The sequence below is a fragment of the Mustela nigripes genome, chromosome 14 (genome assembly GCF_022355385.1).
Source record: "Mustela nigripes isolate SB6536 chromosome 14, MUSNIG.SB6536, whole genome shotgun sequence".
Lineage (NCBI taxonomy): Eukaryota > Metazoa > Chordata > Mammalia > Carnivora > Mustelidae > Mustela > Mustela nigripes.
Window position 1 is genome coordinate 4,721,550 of NC_081570.1, and position 19,924 is coordinate 4,741,473.

At 46.5% G+C, this 19,924-nt stretch overlaps 1 protein-coding gene across 13 annotated transcripts in view; it reads left to right on the plus strand.

Moving 5' to 3' along the window:
* The window catches only part of CAMTA1 (calmodulin binding transcription activator 1), an 822,863-nt gene that overhangs the window by 471,592 nt on the left and 331,347 nt on the right, over nt 1-19,924 (plus strand). Inside the window, exon 6 of one of the 13 annotated variants that reach the window (XM_059374695.1) lies at nt 15,698-15,718. The exons of the other annotated variants lie outside the window; for them this stretch is intronic. Within the exon in view, the coding sequence (XP_059230678.1) occupies nt 15,698-15,703 (6 nt within the window). The 3' untranslated portion in view covers nt 15,704-15,718. Of the gene's footprint in view, nt 1-15,697; nt 15,719-19,924 lie in introns of those variants that run through there. 13 annotated transcript variants of the gene reach the window in all.

A 19,924-nucleotide genomic window follows, 5' to 3' on the forward strand; every position in this document is an offset into this window, starting at 1 on the left:
TGTGGGGTTTTGTTTGTTTGTTTGTATTTATAAATGCCCTTCATCTGGAGAGGAAGTTCCCTTCTATTCCTATTTTACAGAATCTTTTTGTGAGCAGATGTAGAATTTTGTCAAATGTTCTGTCTGCATCAATTGATATAATCATATGATTTTCTTTAAACCATTGGTATGGTGGATTACATTGATTCATGGATATTGAACCTCCTTTCCCAGAATAAAATCCATTGGATCATGGTGTAATATTCTATTTATATATTGCCGAATTTCATTTTCTAATATTCTGTTCAGGATTTTTGCATCCATTTCCAGAGGTATACTGATCTGTACTTTTTTGTTGTTGTTGAGCTATCTTTGTCTAGTTTTGGTAGCAAAGTAATGCTGGTCTCATAAAATGAATCCAGGGGAATGCACTCTCCTTTTCTGTTTTCTGGAAGAGATTGTGTAGTTTTTTGTTTTTTTAATGTTTGGTAGAATTTTCCAATGAAACCATCTGGGCCTACAGAATTCTTTTTCAGAAGGTTTTAAATTACCAGCTCAACTTATTTAGTGGTTATAGAACTATTCATGTTACGTATTTCTTTTTGGGTGAATTTTGGTAGTTTGTGTTTTCAAGAAATTGGGTCATTTTATCTAAGTTATTGAGTTTATGTGTATAGAGTTGTTAGTTATTTCTGTCATTACCTTTTTTTTTTTTTAAATGTATGTGGGGTCTGTAGTGATATCTCTTTTCTCATTCCTGATGCAGATAATTTTTGTCTTCCTTATTATTTTTTTTTGTTTAGTCATTGATCTTTTATTTATTTTCCAGTGAACCAGCTTTTGCTTTTATTTATTTTTTTCTATTGTTTTTCTGCTTTCAATTTTCTTTGCAATTCATCCTTATATTTATTACCTCCTTCTTTTGGCCTACTTTGGGCTTAATTTGCTCTGATTTTGCTAGTTTCTTAAAGTAGAAGTTTATATTACTGATTTGAGACCTTTCTCTTTTTTTCCCCCCTACTATAAGCATTTAATGCTATGAATTTCTTTTTAAGTACTGCTTTAGCTGCACCCTCCAAATCTTGATTTTAGTTGTTTGTTTAGTTGTATATATTTTCTCATTCCTCTTAATACCTTCTCACTCACCTGTTGGTTATTTAAAAGAGTTTTCTTTGTAATTCCCAAGTATTTGAAGATGTTCTCATTATCTTTCTGTTACTGATTTCTGGTTTAAGTCTATTGTCATCAGGGAACATCCTTCATATTATTTTAATTCTTTTACATTTTAAAATTTGTTTTATGACCCAAGATATGGTCTTTCTTGGTGAATATTCCATGAACAGTTAAAAAGGATGTTTTCTGCTGTTGGTGGGTGGAATGGTCTCTTAATATCAATTTGATTCTGTTGGTGTTATTCAGTTTTCATTAATGTCCTTGTTGATTTTCTGACTCCTTATTCTATTTTTTACTGAAGGAGAAGTATTGAACCCTTCAACTGGAACTGTGGATTTGACTGTTTTCCCTTCAGTTCTTTTGGGGTTTTGCTTCATATATTATAAAGCTTTTTTGTTAGGTGCATACACATTTATGGTTGTTATGTCTTCATTCTTCCTTATATTTTCTATTTATTTTCCGAGACTTTTAATGTTTACGTATTTTAAAGAGTGTTTTACCCTTCTTTAAAAATAAAAAGGTTTTATTTATTTATTTAGAGAGAGAGAGAAAAAAAAACACACAATCAAGGAAGGGGCAGAGGGAAAGGGAGAGAGAGAATCCTAAGCAGACTCTGCAGTGAACATGCAGTCTGACATGGGGCTTGATCCTATGACCCAAGCCAAAACCAAGAGTCAGACGCTTAACTGAGCCATCCAGGTGGTGGACCCTACTTCTTGGAATGTTTTTATAATAAGATTTTTAGTCTTGGTCAGGTAACTCCAACATATGTGTATCTTTTCCATGAAAACTGAGATTTTCCTAGTTCTTAATCTCCCACATCCAGTTTTCTGGACCAGCCTGTAGGTCCTGGCAGTTCTCTACTATCTATCTGTGAATCCTGTTCCCATTGTTCCAAATACAAACTAGTACATTTATTCCATAAGGCATATGCTCTTTGCCCTGATGACCTATGCTCTGCAGGCTTTGCCTGATCTGTAGTTAAAGACATTCTCTTTGAGCATCTTCCCATACCCTGATTAGACCTTACTTCACTGGGCAGCCCTGCTTCACACACTGTTGTGAGAGTAGAGAGATTTTCTGGCTATCAAGCCTGGAGTTTTTATTTCTCTTGTTCTCTCTAGTGTTTGGGAATAATTTCCTGGAAGAGAAGGGGATGATATCATATTTGCACCACCATATTACCATCAGAGTTTGGATAGGCTTATTTTGATATGTATTATCATAATATGTATCAAAATTTGATACATACTATCAGATTGCTCTCAAGAATCTTAAATGTCCTTAAAATTGTATAAATTTAACTTGATATATATAGGGAAGAAGTGTGTATGGAGATAATATATGTGAAAAATCAGGAAGACAGCCTGGGAGGGTGAGCTACTGAGCTGTAGCCATTCGTCATCCTTGGGTAGGTAGGTAGGCAGTTAGGAAGCAGGACAGAGGGTCATGTGAGGGCAGAAAGAACTGTCAGAGGCACTAAAGGGACACTTAATTAAAGAGTTCCATATTCTGAAGGCATTTTTATGTCAAGAATCTGAACTCCCACTCAGGGCAGACCAGGCAGCCCACCCCAGTTTTCTCAAGAGGTGATTATTTGCAATGAGTAGAAGATTGTTCCCTCAAGAGGACCCATTCCAGGGCTGAACAGCTCAGTTCCTGGCAAGTTGTCACAGAGACCTGAAGTCTGCCTTCCAGCTACTTGTATCCTTTGGTGCTGTTCTCTAGTTGGGAGCCCCAAGAATCTCTTCCTTTCCACAAGTGTGGCAGCTATTCCACTACTAGAAGGCAGAGTCCTTCAACAGAAGCAGCTCCTTGTGTGCCAGTTCTGGAGAGAATGGCCATCCCTGGGGCTGTGTGGACATAACCCTGCCTGGGTCAAAAATCATAGCTTCCAGTTTCAGACAGGGAGCAGGACTGGTATATGCCCAGCAGAAAGGTGTCTGTGGTGCTGTCCATGGTCCTCAACCACAATCTCCAGATAGGTCATTGTCTCTTCTTGTAATTATGGAACCCCAGTGTCTTTTCCTGGTTGGCTCCCAATAATTGTCAAATGAATGCATGAACGGGCTGTGTCTGGGGAGAAAGGGGGAGCCAAGGAAGAGAGCTGTGCTTTTACATTATGACATAACAAATGGAATTGTGACTAAGGTTTCACAATTTAGGTATCCGATTCCATGTACCATTGATGAATCTTTCATGTTTCTGACAGTTATAGATTTCTGCCTCTGGAATATAACTCCCCTGCCCCCAATTCTATATTTATGGGGCTGAGCTTCAGGCACACCCACAGAAAGCCTAAAGTACTTTGCTGTACATCTGAGATCTAATAGTAACAGCCTCTGACCCCCAGGGAACCTGTCCTCCATCCAATTCTCAGAGAGATTCCCCAAGTTTTAATCATCCTGAAACTCTCTGGCTGAAGGGCAGACACAACCCTGAGACATCCACAAGATGTATGATTAGATTCAGAGAAAGAAAGGCCAGGGGTGAGGATGTTGAAGGGGTTTTGGACCTGCAGGTCAGTGATGGGTGTCAGCAAGCACAAAGAGTGAATGAGAGCATGCTCAAAGGTTCAGTTTCATTGCTCCTTCTCCTGGAAAGCAATTGTCAGCTGTTGACTTTCAGAGCAGAACTGGGGCTGAGGTTCATGTTGGATCCACCCACACACCTTAGGACTCTGAGGCACCTGAGAGGAGGACATTTAGGGCTTGGAGCTGCAGACACATTATCACTGTTGTCAGCTCAAGACACTTCTTTGTGTATGAAGTATAGGTTTGGCCTTGGTTCATGGACTGGGGAGGCAGAATTTGGTTCTATTGTTCTTTTTTGTGTAAGGGAGTTGAGATGTACAAACTAAGGTTTCCCTCTTCACATTTTTCCCCAGTGTGGATTGGTTCAGCAACTCAGAGTGGAGGTTGGGAAGCAGCCAGATCTGGCTTTGACCCTGGTGTATTGCTTATTAGCTGGGTCAACTTAGAAAATTAGAGAAAACTTTCCTGAACCTTGAATGCCTTACCTGCCAGACGTGGGCGTTCTACCCCTTAGAATGTGGTGTTCATTTCCTAGGGCTGCTGTAACATATTACCATGAACTGAGGCATTTAAAACAATAGAAATTTATTTTCCTACAGTTCTGGAGGCTGGAACTCCACATTAAGGTTCAGCAGGACCATGGAGATTCTAGGAAAGTTGGGATTCTTTCTTGCCTTTCCCAAGTACTGGTGGCTGCCAGCCATTCCTGGCATTCTTTGGCTGATGGACACACCATTCCACTCTCTGCCTTTGTCACCACATGGCTTTCTTCCCGTGTGTTTCTGTCATCACATTGTCTCCTCCTCTGTGTCTCCACATGGCCTTCTTCCAATAACTGGACTTAGGGGTCCCCCTAAGCTGATATAACCTCATCTTAATCATTACATCAACAAGGGCCCTATTTCCAAATAAAGTCACATTAGAGGTTCAGGGTGGACAAAATTTTGGGGAGATACTATTCAACCCAATACACATACTTTAAAGATTAAATGAAACAATGCTTGTGAAGTGTTTAGCATCATGTCTGACACACAGTGAGTGCTCAATAAGTGATATCTATTATTGTCACTTAAACCATTTATAGAGCATTTACTGGATGGCTTTACTGTTACTTCTAGTATCAATAACAATTTTGTTAATTCATTTAGTCACAGACCTTTAAATGGCAGACATTCTGCTTGCTTGGCCGAGGGATGCAGAAACGAAAGCCACAGCCTGCTGTTTTCAAGAAGCTCACATTCTGGGAAAAGAGGCACATACACTTGTAGCAGGATTAAGTGCAGTGGGTAAGGTTGTATGTGCTGGGAGAGTAGGCAGAGGGAGGGGGAAGGAGCTGCTCTCAGGCCCCCTTGGAGGTCAGGGAGATTCTCAGAGGTGATCGCTTTTGGGATGAGACTTAGGGTGAGTGAGTGTTGTCTGTCCCCAAACAACCAAGGGAGCAACAGCATGTGAGAGCTTGGAGAGGGGAAGGACCACCATTTCTTCATTTGGCTGCAGCGTCGGGCCCCAACTCTGGCAGATTCTGTCCTCTCGCTGGGAATGAGAAGGGTGGAAGAGAGACACGCGATGGACATGTGGACCCCAGTCCTGGCACTGAACCTGCGCCTTCTGCAGGGAGCATGGTCCTTCCTTTCCTTTCCACCTGGGATGAAGCCTGTGGGAGGTGAAGGAGTTTCTTGCTGGGAGGCTGGGGGAGGGGAGAGCAACAGGCATGCAGGAGTAGAAAGGAGGCCAAGGTGAGCATCCAAGGTGGCTTTTGGAAGTGGCTCCAAGGAAGCTGAGCTCAGAGCAGCCGTTCACCCTGCCTGCCCTGCCTTAGCCTGAGGCTAGAACCTTGGAGCTGGCAGGATTAGCCATTAGCCATAGCTGTTGAGGTTTAAATGATCTCAGATCAGTATGTGTGACCTTTTAGAGGTTAGTTACCCTCTCTGTAGCAAACTGCCCTCTTCTGCAAAATGGGAACGTCATGAGTATATGTGTGAAGCTTAGAAAGATGAGAACATGTACAACACGGAGAACACCACCTGGCACACACACAGCCTGTTCATGGCTTCGCTTGTCCTGCCATCTGGTAGACCACCGAGTCAAAGGGACTTTACAATGAGATGAAAGAGCTCTTCGTCGGGGTCTCTTAATCGTGCTCAGATGCTTTCAAACCCAGGAGGCAGAGGAGACTGCAAAGGCCTGAAAGCAGTTGACTGAGGGGCATCCATGTGGGAGCTGTCACATCTGAGCTTGGGCTCTTACCCGAGGGCAGGTTAGTTGAGCGTCTCTCCCGGGTGGTCATCTGGGATATCTTGAATGGAGGTCAGTACCGCACAACTCAACTAGGAGGCAGAGGGCAGTGGGTTTCACAACTCTTTTGGGGGATATTTACGAGAGACTCTCAGGGTAAGTTAAAGAAGAACATAATGTGACCAGAGCTAAGTTTTATTGATTTTCTGTTTCTTCCCAATCTTGGACACATTTCTTGATTCTTTTAAAGCCCTAAGAAGAGACAAAGGCTTTTCTCATAGAGGCCCTTCCAACCACCAAGGCCCTGCTGGCTGGTGTGCCACCTGCCTTGCACAGAGTGGGAGGAAGCTCTGGGAAAAGGGCAGGTGTGTGGAGCTAACATGCTTGCAAGGGAACGAAGATCTGCACAGCTGCTGTCATAGCCCAAGACTCCCGTGCAGTGTAGGGGGCCGCTTCCCTGGTGTGGAATGTACTGCTGTACAAAGAACAGGCCATGTTCCTTCTGATAAGGCGGAAATTGCACTGCAGCGATACAGGGAGACATAACGCCTTTCTCCCATTGAGTGAGTTGGAAGGTTTCACTGTGAATTTTGTCGGTGACAACGTGGCTGGGAGCCTCCTGTGGGAGGCCGTCGGTATACCCTGAATGATGCACAACCCTGGGCAAACTTAATGGGGAGGGGGACAGTGAGTTTCACAACCATTTTAGGGGGATATTTATGAGAGACACTTAGTTTGGTTAAAGAAAAATGTAATGTGACCAGAGCTAAGTATTATTGATTTTTTCCCTCCATTTTGGTATTAAATGAATCACAGCTAGTGTAGGCTCTGACTGTATTAATGGGGTTTCCTTCGATGACTGCTCAGCCGAGAGAGCTACCAAATTGGAATTCCATGGGAGAGGATTATTGTGTGACTAATGGGAGAGGAGGAATGCTTTTCCTCAGCTATTTTGGGGGTTTACATTAAATGTTGTGAAAAGGGAGAACCCTTCTCTTCTGCAGCCAGATAAGAAGATCTTCCCCGCTGGTGTGCAGTGACCACCCCCTGCTACCAGTGAAGGACAAGCACTGCTGTAACCCAAGATCCTAGCACAGCACCTGGCATAGGCAGGTGTCTCAGTCTATACTGGTGGAATGAATGAATGAATGAATGAGTGAGTGGTGACTGGTGAAAATGCACGCAGTGGGGAAACTAGGCGAGAGGAGGCAAAGTCATGGGTGCCGGATGGGTGGAAACAGACAGCTAAGGAGACTCAAAGACATTATTGAATTGCAGGCAAGTGTGACTCATTAGTCAGTCCCGGAGTATTTGGGGGGGCGGCTCTCATACCAAGTACCTTTCCTGTCCTCATGGAATCTACATTCCAGTGGGGAAGGCAGACATGGAACAGTTACACAGTTAATTACTTAAGTACAATTGCGGTGGGCCCTGGAAAAGAGATGTGATGAAGACAACCTAATGTAATGCAGGGTTGAGGGAAGGCTTATCCAAGGAAGTGACACAAGGATCGGAAGGAAGGGTGAGTGTTGTATGGTAAAGGGGAGAAGTATAATGGGCATCGCATACAGCAAATAATTGTTCGGGCACCTCTCATGTCCCAGGCATGTTCCAAGTGCCGTGGACATACGCTGGTGAGCAAAGAGGGTCCTCGTCCTCCGTGAGCTTAAAGCAAACTACAGAGTTTTGTGTATCTTCTGTTAGATTTATTGTCAGGCAGGTGATATTTTTGAAGCTATACTAAACCTTATCTTGCAAAATTTTGTTTTGTATGTTCTATGGCTGCTGAAAAATGCTATTCATTTTTGTATATTGACTTTGTATCTAGCTAAACCCTTTCATTCAGTCTAATAGCTAATCTGTAGAATCTTCTGTATTTTTCATATACATGTATATAATCATGTCATCTGCAAATAATGAATGTCTTATTCCTTCCTTTCTGATCTTTATACCTTTGATTTTTTTTTCCTGCCTTATTATGCTGGCTAGGACCTCCAGTTTAATATCAAAGAGAAATGGTGATTGCAGACATCCTTGTCTTGTTGACATCAGAAGAAAACTTTCAATAATTCATCTTTGATTACAATATTTGCTATAAGTATATTCTTTATCAGATTAAGGAAGTTCTCTTCTATATCCATTTGCTCAGAGCTTTTGCTTGTTGTAAATGAATATTGTTATCTATTCCATGTGAATGAAAACCTTTTCTGATCTTTTCTGATTGAGATAGAAAAAGAACACAGTTACCAAATCAGTCATCCTATGCCATGTCTCTGAGGCCACAGTAATCTGTTTTAGGAAAGACATCTGACATGGTAGGTGTGGGTTGACTGGGGCTGCTACTCAGTTGAACTTGTAGAAGTCTGCGGTCAGAGTTCGGCATCCGTCAGGATTCTGCAGGCTCCTGGATTCTTCATCCTCCTGGTGAACGAAGTAATGACATAAGCGGTATCACCGTTATTTGCTTCCTTTAGACCCATAGGGTGACACTTGTCTCTGCCACTCCCCTAGGATGTAGTCATGCTCTTGGTTTGCTATCTTAGATAGCTTGGGGGGAGGTACTTTCTGAGACTTCTACTTGGATTTCCCCTGTTGTACCTCCCAGACCAAGGGCCTACCATGAGGCTATGCCAACAGCCAAGTAGGTTAATCCCAATCACACATTTGAGGATGGGGGATATGACTACAGGTAGATCACAGACTGAGCAGATGCACTGTAAGTGGACTTTGGGCAGGAGTCCATTTATTACCAGGCCTCCACTCTCATGGGAGGAATATGATGATACTTGGGGTCTCTGAGTCTCAATATTAACTCGGGCTCTGTGTCTAGCAACAGTTGTCCAATTTCTTTTTTTTTAAAAGATTTTTATTTATTTATTTATTTGACAGAGAGATCACAAGTAGGCAGAGAGGCAGGCAGAGAGAGAGAGAGAAAGGAGGAAGCAGGCTCCCCGCTGAGCAGAGAGCCCGATGTGGGGCTCGATCCCAGGACCCTGAGATCATGACCTGAGCCGATGGCAGAGGCTTAACCCACTGAGCCACCCAGGTGCCCCGTCACACTCGTCCAGTGTCTGACTGTATATGGATTGTGCACAATAAGCCCAAAAACAGCAGTAGGAAGGACTGGGGCATCATCCCATTGTGTATACTTGCTGTGGAATTCCTTTGACTTGGGTACCTGGCCTTCTCATCTTTCAGTGGTTCCAGTATAAAAATTGGCTCGGGTCCAGAGACTAGGCAAGAGATTGGGACTTTTTATTGGGGTAATTGCCCTGTCTTCAACTCCCTGGGCATCCATCACTGATTTCTTTCATTGAACAAGCTTACCAGCTTCTCATCTCTCTTGTCCCATGTTCTAATGACCTTCTCTATAACTCTGCAGATCTTTGGCTGTTACTGATCTTGCTGATTGTTTCAATAGTTGGGACCCCTGGCGGCTGGGGGTTAAGCATCGCCGCCTCTACTGTCTGACATCCTGTCGCCCCATCGCTGTCAGCGAGCCGGATTCTCTATCAGCCTCTCCTTGCACCCTGCAGGCCCGGCCGACCAAGGAGCCATGGTCACCGCCGCACTGCTGGGCGCCTCCCACAGGCACATTCCTTATGACCTCAGAGTACAGTGTGTCCTCCGGTCCTTCCCGTGAAGCATCCTCATAGGCAGATGTTCTGGTCGTAGGTGTTAGCTTCCTGGGCCCTTTCGTCCCTTCCTCTGCCACTGACCAGGGCATTCCTGGCATCGAAACTTCTCTTTTTACGTACTTTTAGGAGCCATTCCAGTAGAGAGTTTACCGCATCTTCAGGGGTCTTCACCAGAGTGTTAGATCTCAGGAGCAAGCCCCTGGATTCACAGGCTCTTCATTATTCAGTTTTATGGTCAAGTGTCTTGGAGCAGGCACCTTCAGAATCTGACCCCTGAGTCCTTCCTCTAGTACTTCTTGGCCGGGACTTGCAGTAACTTTGGGGTCTAATCCCTGTCTTTCCTTATCAGACCAGCACCTTCCCCCTGGCTTATGCTGTTCTTTAACCCTACCTATAGGGCCAATACTTAGTAGGCGGGTGGGAACATCTCCGGAGTTGAGGGCTCTGCATTGTTTTTCTAGCCCAGGAGAGCCCTAACTCTTCCTACGGAGGGGTGGGCACTTCTGCAGGCTCGGAAGATTCTGAGTTGTCTTAGGGAATCAAAATCTTTGAAGGCCTCTCCCCAAATGCCTCCATCCCACGTGTCAGGGTTCCCGATTTTCCCAGCTCGGACCCTGCCCATGGCATAACAAATGTGCTTCTGACGGGCATCTGCTCTGCGGTTCAGCCATTGTCTCTTAGACCATAAACTTGGGCTGCCCTGCAGGCCTCCACACCTGGCCTTCAGTTGCCTATTACTTGCCCTCAGCTTTTCATTATCTTCCTATAAATCAGGAGTCAGCAAACTCTTTCTGAAAGGGACAGCTAGTAAATATGTGGGGTCTGCAGGCCGTACCGTGCACCTCCGCTGCAGCTTCTCGACTCGGCTTTTGTGAAGGCAGCTTGGCCACGTTGCGTAAGTGAATGGGGATGGCCGTGTGCCGATAAAACTTTATTTACAAAAACAGGCGGCCTCCTGCAGGCAATTGTTCGCCTACCTCTGTGGCAGGGCGTCTGTGGCACTAGCCCCGCCATCCCATCAGCCCAGGCGGAACGCTCGGACACTGCCGGGGGCCACCTGCAATGGCGCAGCCACTCTCCGCTGTGCTCTGAGTCACACTCAGCTCTCTGTGTTTTTCTCGAGGTGCATCCATCTTGCCTCAGTTTCAAGTGAACCGGCTCAAGGTGTTTGTAATCGTAATCTTACCTCTTGACCCCTTGTCTCACCTGGGATGTGTGCCTATGTGTTCCCAATAGTGTTTAAATGCACCTTCCCTCTTCTCCTTTGATAACTGCCAGAGGTTTGTCAATATCAGGCTTTTCGAAGAATCAGCTTTTGACTTTGCTGATCCCCTCGGCTGTTAATGTGTTTCCGCGTCATAAATTCCTGCTGTGGTTTGTGCTATTTTTTCTCTTTCTACTTTCTTTGTGTTGCTTTTTTTCTCTTTGCATTTACTCTTTTCCCCCCTATTACTTAATGCATTATTTTCACCCATTCTTCTTTTTCGAAAAAATAACCCTTAAAGTATATGATTTTTTCCTCCAAGTGCTAGTTCAGGTGCACCTACGTGTCTTGATTGGGAGCATTTCTGCTGGTACTTAGTTCAGTGTATTTTATAATTTTCACTTTTATTTCTTCTGCCAGACTCGTGGCTTGTTGGGAGTATTTTAAAGTTTCCCGATACATGGCAAGAGTGAAGATTTCCATCATATTCTACCTGCAAAACTCTTCCTCCGCGCGGTTTGCTTCCCATCCCTGTCGGATCTTTGTTCCACGTTCACCTTCGCAGGAGTTGGTATCTCTCCTCCTGAATTGGATTGTTCATTGATCTGTACTTATCCTCTTTATCTCTAGTAATGGCTTTGGCCTTAAAGTCTATTTTATCCATTTTATTGATTAGTATTTGGAGGATCACTTTCCATCTTTTTACTTTGAACAGTTCATTTCCTTATGTTTTGTTTTTTTTTAACTGTGCCAGGTTTAAATAGCATCTCACAACATTTTATTTTTAATTCAGACTCCTAATCCCTTCCTTTAATTTGAAAATTGAGTCTATTTATATTGGCTGTAATTGTTGATAACTGAATTCATGATTATCATCTAGAACTTTCCAATTGTTCAGAGGTTTTCGTGTGTGTTTCTTTTTATTCTCCTTTCTTTCTGTGTTTTCAATTGATTAAACTTTTCCCTTTTCCACCTTTTACAAAAATTCCTGTGGTTTGGAAGTTGTAGCCTTTATTTCTTCAATGGTTATCGTACAAATGTTAACATAGGTACTGGACTTGCCAGAGTCTGAAGTGACTCAGTAGCTTGGCCAGTCTCTTGAATGCAAGAAATGCAAGGGGCTTAGCGGTGACCAGCCCCCGCCCACACCCTTCTCATCTAGCCAATATGTTCTTGCTGGGAATGTGTCGAGTGTATCTTGATTATTTTATATCCCACAAGATAGATACTGTTATCATTCTCATTTGCACAGCTAATACTTTCATCCTTTGTTTCGCAGATGCTCATTGAACACTATGCACTAGGCGCTCGTCTAAGCACTTGGGGTCCACAGCGGTGGCGCAGAGGAAGGTCCCCACCTTCGTGGGCTTTACATTCCAGCTGGAGGGGTGTCAGATTCTAAATCAGAAATGTAATCTATGCTTAAATTATGTCAGAGCTTAGAAAGGGATAACTCCCCTGGGAGAATGAAAGAAAGGGCCAGTGGAGAGGTGAATGCAAGTAGAGCTATCTATGGGGTGGGGTGCTCAGGGCTGACCTCAGGGAGGCCGTGAGGTCTGAGTGAAGGTTGCAGGGCCGAGGGAGGGAGCCATGTTCGCCAGTGAAGGAACACGGGAGCGGTGAGGTGGGAGTGTGCTTGGCAAGTTCAGAGTCGGCAAGGAGACCACTGGGGCGGGCAGAGTGAGAGAGGAGAGCAGAGCAGCCAGGAGGTGGAGGGCCAGGTCCCGGGGGCCTTGTAGGCCGTGCATTGTAAGGGCTTTGGCCTGTGGCAGCGGGGAGCTGCTGGAGGAATCTGAGCCTAGCAGCCGTGGGATCTGCTTTGTATTTTGAAAGGCTCCAGCCCACTGCAATGTCCACTGTACCCTGGGGGAAGGGGAAAAAGGCGGTTAATAGGCTGTCTGAGTCAGTCTGGGCTGCTGTAACAGACGACCATGGACTGGGTGGATTTTAAATAAATTCCTCTCAGTTGTGGAAACTGGAAGTCTGTGACCAGTATGTCCTCATGGTGGGGTTCTGGTGGCAATCCTCTTGTGGGTTACAGGCTGCTAACTTCTTCCTCTATCCTTACGTGGTGGGAAGACAGAGGGGCTCTCTGGGGTCCCTTTATAAGAACACTTATCCCGTTAGAGAAGAATGACCGAATCGCCTCCCCGATGCCTCATCTCCTACTGCCATCGTGTTGGGGTTTGGATTGCAACATATGAATGTGGGGGTATACACATTCAGTCCACTCGATGAGGGGGGCAGTTAGGAGGTTAATGTAATAATCCAGACAAGAGATCCTGGTGCCTGGGGCCGGGGTATAGCCAGGCAGATGGTAAGAAGGGTCTCGCACTGTCTGATCTGAAGGTGGCCCACGTGGGTTTCTTCATGGATCAGGTGTGGGGGTGGGCATCAAGCGTGTCAGGCTTTGTCCTGAGCAGCTAGAAGATGGAGTAACCATCCCTGGAGATGGGCAAGCTGTAGGAGGCACAGGTTTGGGGAGCAGAGTAGGAGTTTCATTTCAGACACATTGAACTTGAGATGTTTAAATTCAGCTAGGCAGTTGGATACCCAAGACTGAGGTTTCAAAGGCAGATCCAGGCGTTTGTTTTCGGCCTGAAGCTTATGCAATTTTAAGGACCTTATTTAAGAAGAAAATGCAAAATTGCATAGAAATCAGATACAAGAGAGGCCCAGAAACTTGAGCTCTACTGAGTCTACAGAGAACTGCCTTTCTGGGGTGGGGGAGGGAGAAGTCCGTGCCAGAAATAGAAAGGCGTGTGTCTTCAGCACAGAGGTGGTGGTTTTAGTTGTGAAATGTTCAAGTCCTCACCCCCAGTACCTGTGAGTGCGACCTTATTTGGAAATAGGGACTTAGACATACTGAAGCGAGGTGGGCCGTAGCCCCAATGAGACCGGTGTCCTTTATAAGAAGAGGAAGGATGGATGCAGACCCACAGGAGGGCGCGAAATGAAGAGGGCAGAACGTGGCACGATACAGCCAAGCCACAGGCCACCAAGGTTTACCAGCACAGCCCGGACGTGGGGAAGAGACAGGAAGACCCTTCCCCTGAGTCCTCCCAGAGAAGCTGGGCCTGCCGGCCCCTGGAATTCAGTCCAGCCTCCAGAACTGAGAGAGGATACATTTCTGTTGGTGTAAATTGTTCAACTGTGTGGTACATGGCGACCACAGGAATCGGGGTTGGTAAGGGAGGGGGTACGAAAGAAGCAGCCCCAGGGTCAGCCCCGAGGCTCGTGAGGGAAGGAGAAGCTCGCCCCCTTGGGCGGGCTCCCAGGACTCAGCCCCGAGGCCGCAGCAGGAATGGATCCCTGTGGAGCTGGTTTAAGACGGATGAGGAGAGAGCGGGGCAGAGAGCGAGGGTCTGCTGAAGGCTGGACCTTGAGGGGTGGGAAGGAGCAGAGCTTGCAGAGGGGAGAGAAGTTGCTGGAATGTGCCCTCGGTTCTGCCATGTCCTTCCTCACGCCATATTTCCGCCTCCAGGACCGTCCTTCTGGGACGGCTTTCCCTCTGCCTGAAGCACATTCTCCAGAAACTTCCTTCTTGGAGTCTTATTGGCAGGGAACCCGCCAGGTTTTGTTGCGGTTTTGTTTTGCTGCTGCAAATATCTTCATTCCCTCCTCCCCCTTGAAAGACTTTTTGGCTGGATGTACGATTTTAGGTTGACAGTTATTCTCTCTCAGCACTGGAAAATATTAGGCCCGTGTCTCCTGGGACGTACGGCTGCAGTTGAGAAATCAGCTGTTGGTCTAATTGTCATTTCTCTTATCCTGACACGGCTGAGGAGGCCCCCTCCCCCCTTCCCTCTGTGGCCCGTGTTCTCCCAACGGCGACTCCGGCGAGGGCTTGCCTTGGCTTTTCCTGGTGGGGCTGCACCCGGCTTCGAGAATCTGCGGATGGCCGGATGCGTCTCCGACCTTCAGAGGTCATGGACACGGTCAGGCAGGCTCAGCCCTACTGCCCGCCTCTCCCCTCCTCCCTCTGCACGCAGACCGCGGGGGGGGGGGGGGGCTCCCCTGCGCGCCTCTTCACCCCGTGTCGCCTCTTCCAGCACCTGCCCTCCGTATCGGCCTTCTCGGTAACACCTTTCGATTTATCTTTCAGTTCACCAATTCTCTCTTGGGCTACCAAATATTTCCCTTACGTCAAGTTAAGTGTTTATTACTGTGTTTTTTTTTTTTTCCCCCAGAAGTTCTGTTTCCCTTTTACTTCAAATCTGCGCCGTCCGTTTCCAGCTTCTCTTGCTCTGTCATCGTCTTTGCCTCCCGCTCTCTTCCTGTGAGCAGACAAAACAAGCCAGGTTTAGCTGCTGCTTCTCGTTCCGATATCTGGGTCTTTGCTGTTTTTTGATTTTCAACTTGATTTTGTTCGTGTTGGTTTCCACTTACAGAGGAGCATTTCCTCCTGGGCTCGGTGGTTTCTTGCTTTTCATCTCACGCTCCTAAAACGATAGCCGCAGTCATGTCAGCAGGCAGCGATCCCAGGACAGGGTCCCTGTCCTTCCTGCACGTGCCCGTCCCACCCGCGGAGTGTGGGACCTTCCCTCGACTCTGGGCCGAGGAGCCTCAAGTCAAAGAAGTTGCAGTCACATTTTGGAAAACAAAACAAAACAGAACCCTGAGCCCTTAATTAATAGCTTAATGTAATTTCTAATTATGTTGGGGTTTTTAAATCTTCTTCCCTAGATGAACATAAACTGTGACTAAATATTTTCTGAATAATTAAATTTAATATTTTTAAATAATTAGGACATTGCTGTTGAATTCATAATTAATCATTTTTTTCCCTTTCATGTGAGACCTTTTTCATTAGTGTAAAGAGATTCCAAAATTGTAAACCAAACAGAAGCAAGAGATGCTTCGATGACTTTGAAAATTGTGTCACTTTATGATGCCCTCTTGTGCTGCCTCTGACCAACACCTTTTGTTCTCAGGCTTGAATTTTCTGAGTTGGGAAACTCCTTTAATTTTCCTCTGGGGCTGTCATCTCTGGAATCACAGACCTGAGAAGCTGATGGGGCCGTGGAACTCCATCCCTCCCTAGAGATGAAGCGTCCAGAGAAATGTATTTTTCAACAAATACCAGGTCTGTTTGTGATAATGGGACGGGGAGAGTGTGCCTTTGATCACAGAAGTGGTGCACCGTCTCTTCTCTGTGTGAGCCCAAATTCATTGCTGCTGAGGTTCTGTAATGCCAAGTCTTGCAAAAATGTCACTTTAATAGACAATGAAGCAAATTCTCACTTAATGATGAGAATCCCAATACAAAGATGGGCTTTCCCTTTTGTATTATTATGAAAACACACACAGAGCCGCTACAGTTCCATACCGTATAAAGGGTAGGCAGTAAAGTCTCCCCCAGGGCCTCCTCCAGACCCCATGCTCCGAGGGGTCTGGTGGGGTGTCCCAGCCCCCCTGCCCTCCTTCCTCACGCTTTCTCCTTTGGTTTCTAGGCAGACAGTGGACACAGAGAGCGCCGTGAGTCTGGTCTTTGTCGTCAGGTTCCCCTTTGGGCCTTTCCGCCAGAAGGGAAGGGGAGGAACTCACCGGGACGGAGCAGGCACAAGCTGAGGCTCCGCTCACATCTCCTCTTCCCCTCAGAGCAGCGTGGAGAGGTAGATCTGTCACCTCTGATTCACAGTAAAGGGACGAGGATCTAAGACAGCAAATGCTGGGGCACAGCCACATGGCTAGCTGTCCTCGGAATAAGCCCCAGGCTCCATGTCACGACCATTTCGGGAGGAGGGGCCTCAAGGTGCCACAAACCTTGGGGAAGAGGTATGTCCCTTCCCTACCTTGAGCTCCCTTAGGCCCTTAGCCCTCTGCCTTGGCAAGGGGACAAGTGCGAGCTCTTCCAAGGGTGCTTCTGGCCCAGATGAGAGCTGGGACCCGAGGTGAAAGCAGCATTTCCTGCAGGAGCCACAAGGGAGCCCAGCAGGGTCTGGGCATTTGGCCTCATTGAACAGAACTTTCATGGCAAATCCAGTCTTGCGCACCTGAATTCTAAACGAACCGATTTCCCAGGACAGTGGGGATACAGTAGACAATGTGAATATAAATATAAATAAATAGTATTCCATCACATTTACTCATTGGCTGTGAAGCTGTAAGAGGCAGTATAACTGGTAACACTCCCCTGTGACGGCCGTCTGTCTGTGACGGCCGTCTGTCTGCGACGGCCGTCTGTCTGCGACGTACGGGCTGTACGGCCGAGGCCGGTCACGGTCACGCAGGAGCTGTTTATCTCCTCCCCGTGCCGGATGGTGGCAGAAGGGGAGGCCGTGTCACTGGTGCCCGCCAGCGCCCTCCGGGGCCGAGCGGAGCCTGTTGCACGGATTTGGGAGGCCAAGTTGTGTTGGACTCATCAGGCTTGAGTTAGAACTCGGGGAGGTCCCGCGCATCAGAGTTTAGGGGGCCCTCAAGCACATGGAGACAGGTCTCCGGACACTTTTACACTCTTAAATCCAATGACCTCAAGGAGCTTTAGATTTTGGGGTTATAGCCCTTGACCTTCCCTGTATTTGCATTAAAGCTGAAGGAATTTTGGAGGCACTCCTCGTCCTGAGCACTGGGTGACATATGGAACTGTTGACTCATGGTATTGTACACCTGACACTAATATAACACTGTACTTCAGCTATACTGGAATTAAAATAAACACTTAATTTTAAAAAATGGAAGGAATTTAGAAACCCAAGGATACGCAAGCGTTGCACATTCCATGAGCTGTCAGTCCAGCCACATCATCAGTTAGGGAAACCTCTGGAAAACACCGCTGCCCACCAGAGGCAAACCGTGTCTGAGGGTCACCACGAGGACAGTATGCATGCTGACCACACTTTGAGAACCTCTGTCCAAGGCACAGCCCTGGAGAGCTGACCAGAGGGAGCTCTGGTCCAAACCAAGAAAGACTCTGGAACTGTGCTCTGTGTTTGCTGTTCAGGCAGCAAGTGGAAGTGGGGCAAGAGGGCCCCCAGTGGGCGCTGCTGGACCGGGGTCTTGGGGTACCCCCACTCTGTCACCCACAGTTCACTGTCAGGAGACTCTCATAAAGGAGCCTTGCACGGACTGGGAACACATGTTTATTTTATGAATGACTTCGGGGAAAGAGGAAAAAAAAAAAAATCATCCAGAATGTCATCCAGGAGGCTGTGTTCTTTTTATTATGTTTTGTCGGTAAACAAAAAAAATTGCCACATTTAATACTTACACCGGTCCCATGGGATTTCTCTGACTAATGTAAAATGACAGTTGTCGCAACATTCTATATAAATACAAGTCTGTTTGCGGGAGCCTGTTCTATTTTTAATGTAAACCACACCTAACTTGCTCTGAAGAATTGTACCCTTGGAATTTAGAGTCCTTTCTGCTGTCTATTCGTGGTGCTGCATTGTCTTCGGAGCAGCCCGGAAGAAACCAAAGGCATCCCAAACTTTTTAGTTTAATGTGAGAATTATTCACCTAATTTCCCTGCAGCGATTGTGTTACTTAATTTATTGTTGTGCGGAGCTGCGAGATGATGTAGCTAATGAGTGACACAGTGTACTTGGCGAGCTGATCTATAATTTAGGAGGCCGCTGATGATCTTAGTGCTGTCTGCAGTCTGAGCAGAGCAGGCAGTAAAAATAAAGAATATACTCACAGATTATATAAATATGCGCAAACCCACAGAGTCACGCAGACAATACCTATTAGTAGGCTTGTAGCCCCCGTTGGCTACACAAAACATGAACGTAGCTTTCCACCATGAACAGGGAAGGCTGTGTTTTGTAAGTTTCTGCCAGACTCTTCCGCCAGCCCCTGCGAGGACTGTGAGCTCCTGGAGAGCTGGACCAGGGCAAGCATGATGACCTTGGCGTCAGCTCTGCTCCCTCTCGCTTCTCGACCACTTCTTCCTGCACCTCTTCCAAGGGCGCTGACAGCAGGGTGGCCCTTACGCTAGCAGTGGGGCCCCTAGCTGCTAACTGGCATGTAGTTGTCGAACTTGCAGGGCACTTGAGGTTGGCCCCCTTTGCAGTTTTCAGACAGGTCTGGTGAACGTGTGTCCAATTTCGACTCTAGTGGCGATGGTGAGCTTCCCGCACGAGCCTGGGCTCTTGGCAGTTACTGGCCACCCGTGGGAATCGACACCAGTGGAATCCCACCTTGTCCTCCTGACAAAGAGGAAAAGACCTGTGGATGGCTCTGATCTGCACCGGGCTCCTGGCAAGAGCTGTTGCTTCTGTGCACCTTCGTCCAAGGTCACACCTGGAAAAAAGCATCCCGAGTGGGTGCAGATAGAACACGCTGTTCTTTCTGCTCTGAAATTCCCTTTGCATTGGGAGATTTCCGGGCAGAGGTCCCGTATTTTGTCAGCGAGAAATGTCATGGGGCTCCTGCCGTGCGCGGCCGTGGGCACCAGGATCTTTGTGTGTGATTCAGACAGACAGCTGGGAAAGGCAAGAGGCTGAGCCTGCATCTTTGCAGGGGTTCTTGACAGCCCCCCGACACCACATTGCAGATTTTCCGATAAATGCATAGATTCCCCGCATGCCCCTGAGCAGCAGCGAGCCTGGCATATTTACATACTATACGTACGAGGTTTAAAAGTCAACTTCAGATTTGGTTTGCCTTTTGCAGTCTCTTAAATAAAGCATTTTTGTAGCCTACTCAAAATCCTCTCTCTGTGTTTACATTTTAATGGGCATTCCAGTGAAATGGAGAATTTTTTTTTTTTATTACTTACATTTATCAAGGGAGGAGGTGTGATGGAAGCAGCCAAATGGAAGGGCTGCCTCTCTTCAGACCACCGGCTTCTCTCCTCAGCAGTGGGCTACGGTCTGATGTCAGCTAAGCTTGCCATTTAGCCAGGCAAGCAGAAAGGAGAGGAAAGGCTATTTTTATTTGGGTTTAAAATAGCTATCCCTGAGAGTTTGTAGAATTTTAAAACAGTGCTTTAGATCTCAAACATCACTGAAAGAAATGAACATGTGTAAGGAGAATATTAAATCTCGTTGACCTGCGTGGAAAGGAGAATCTGCTTCATTTAAGGAGGTGCTGTTCAAGAGCTGTCCTTGCTGGAAAAGAAAAAGGCGGGGAGAATCAGTGTCCCCGGCAGGGCAGAGAAGCCACTGACCAGTTCCTTGTTGCAAGTGCCCCTGACGAAAGAGCCCCAAGGTGAC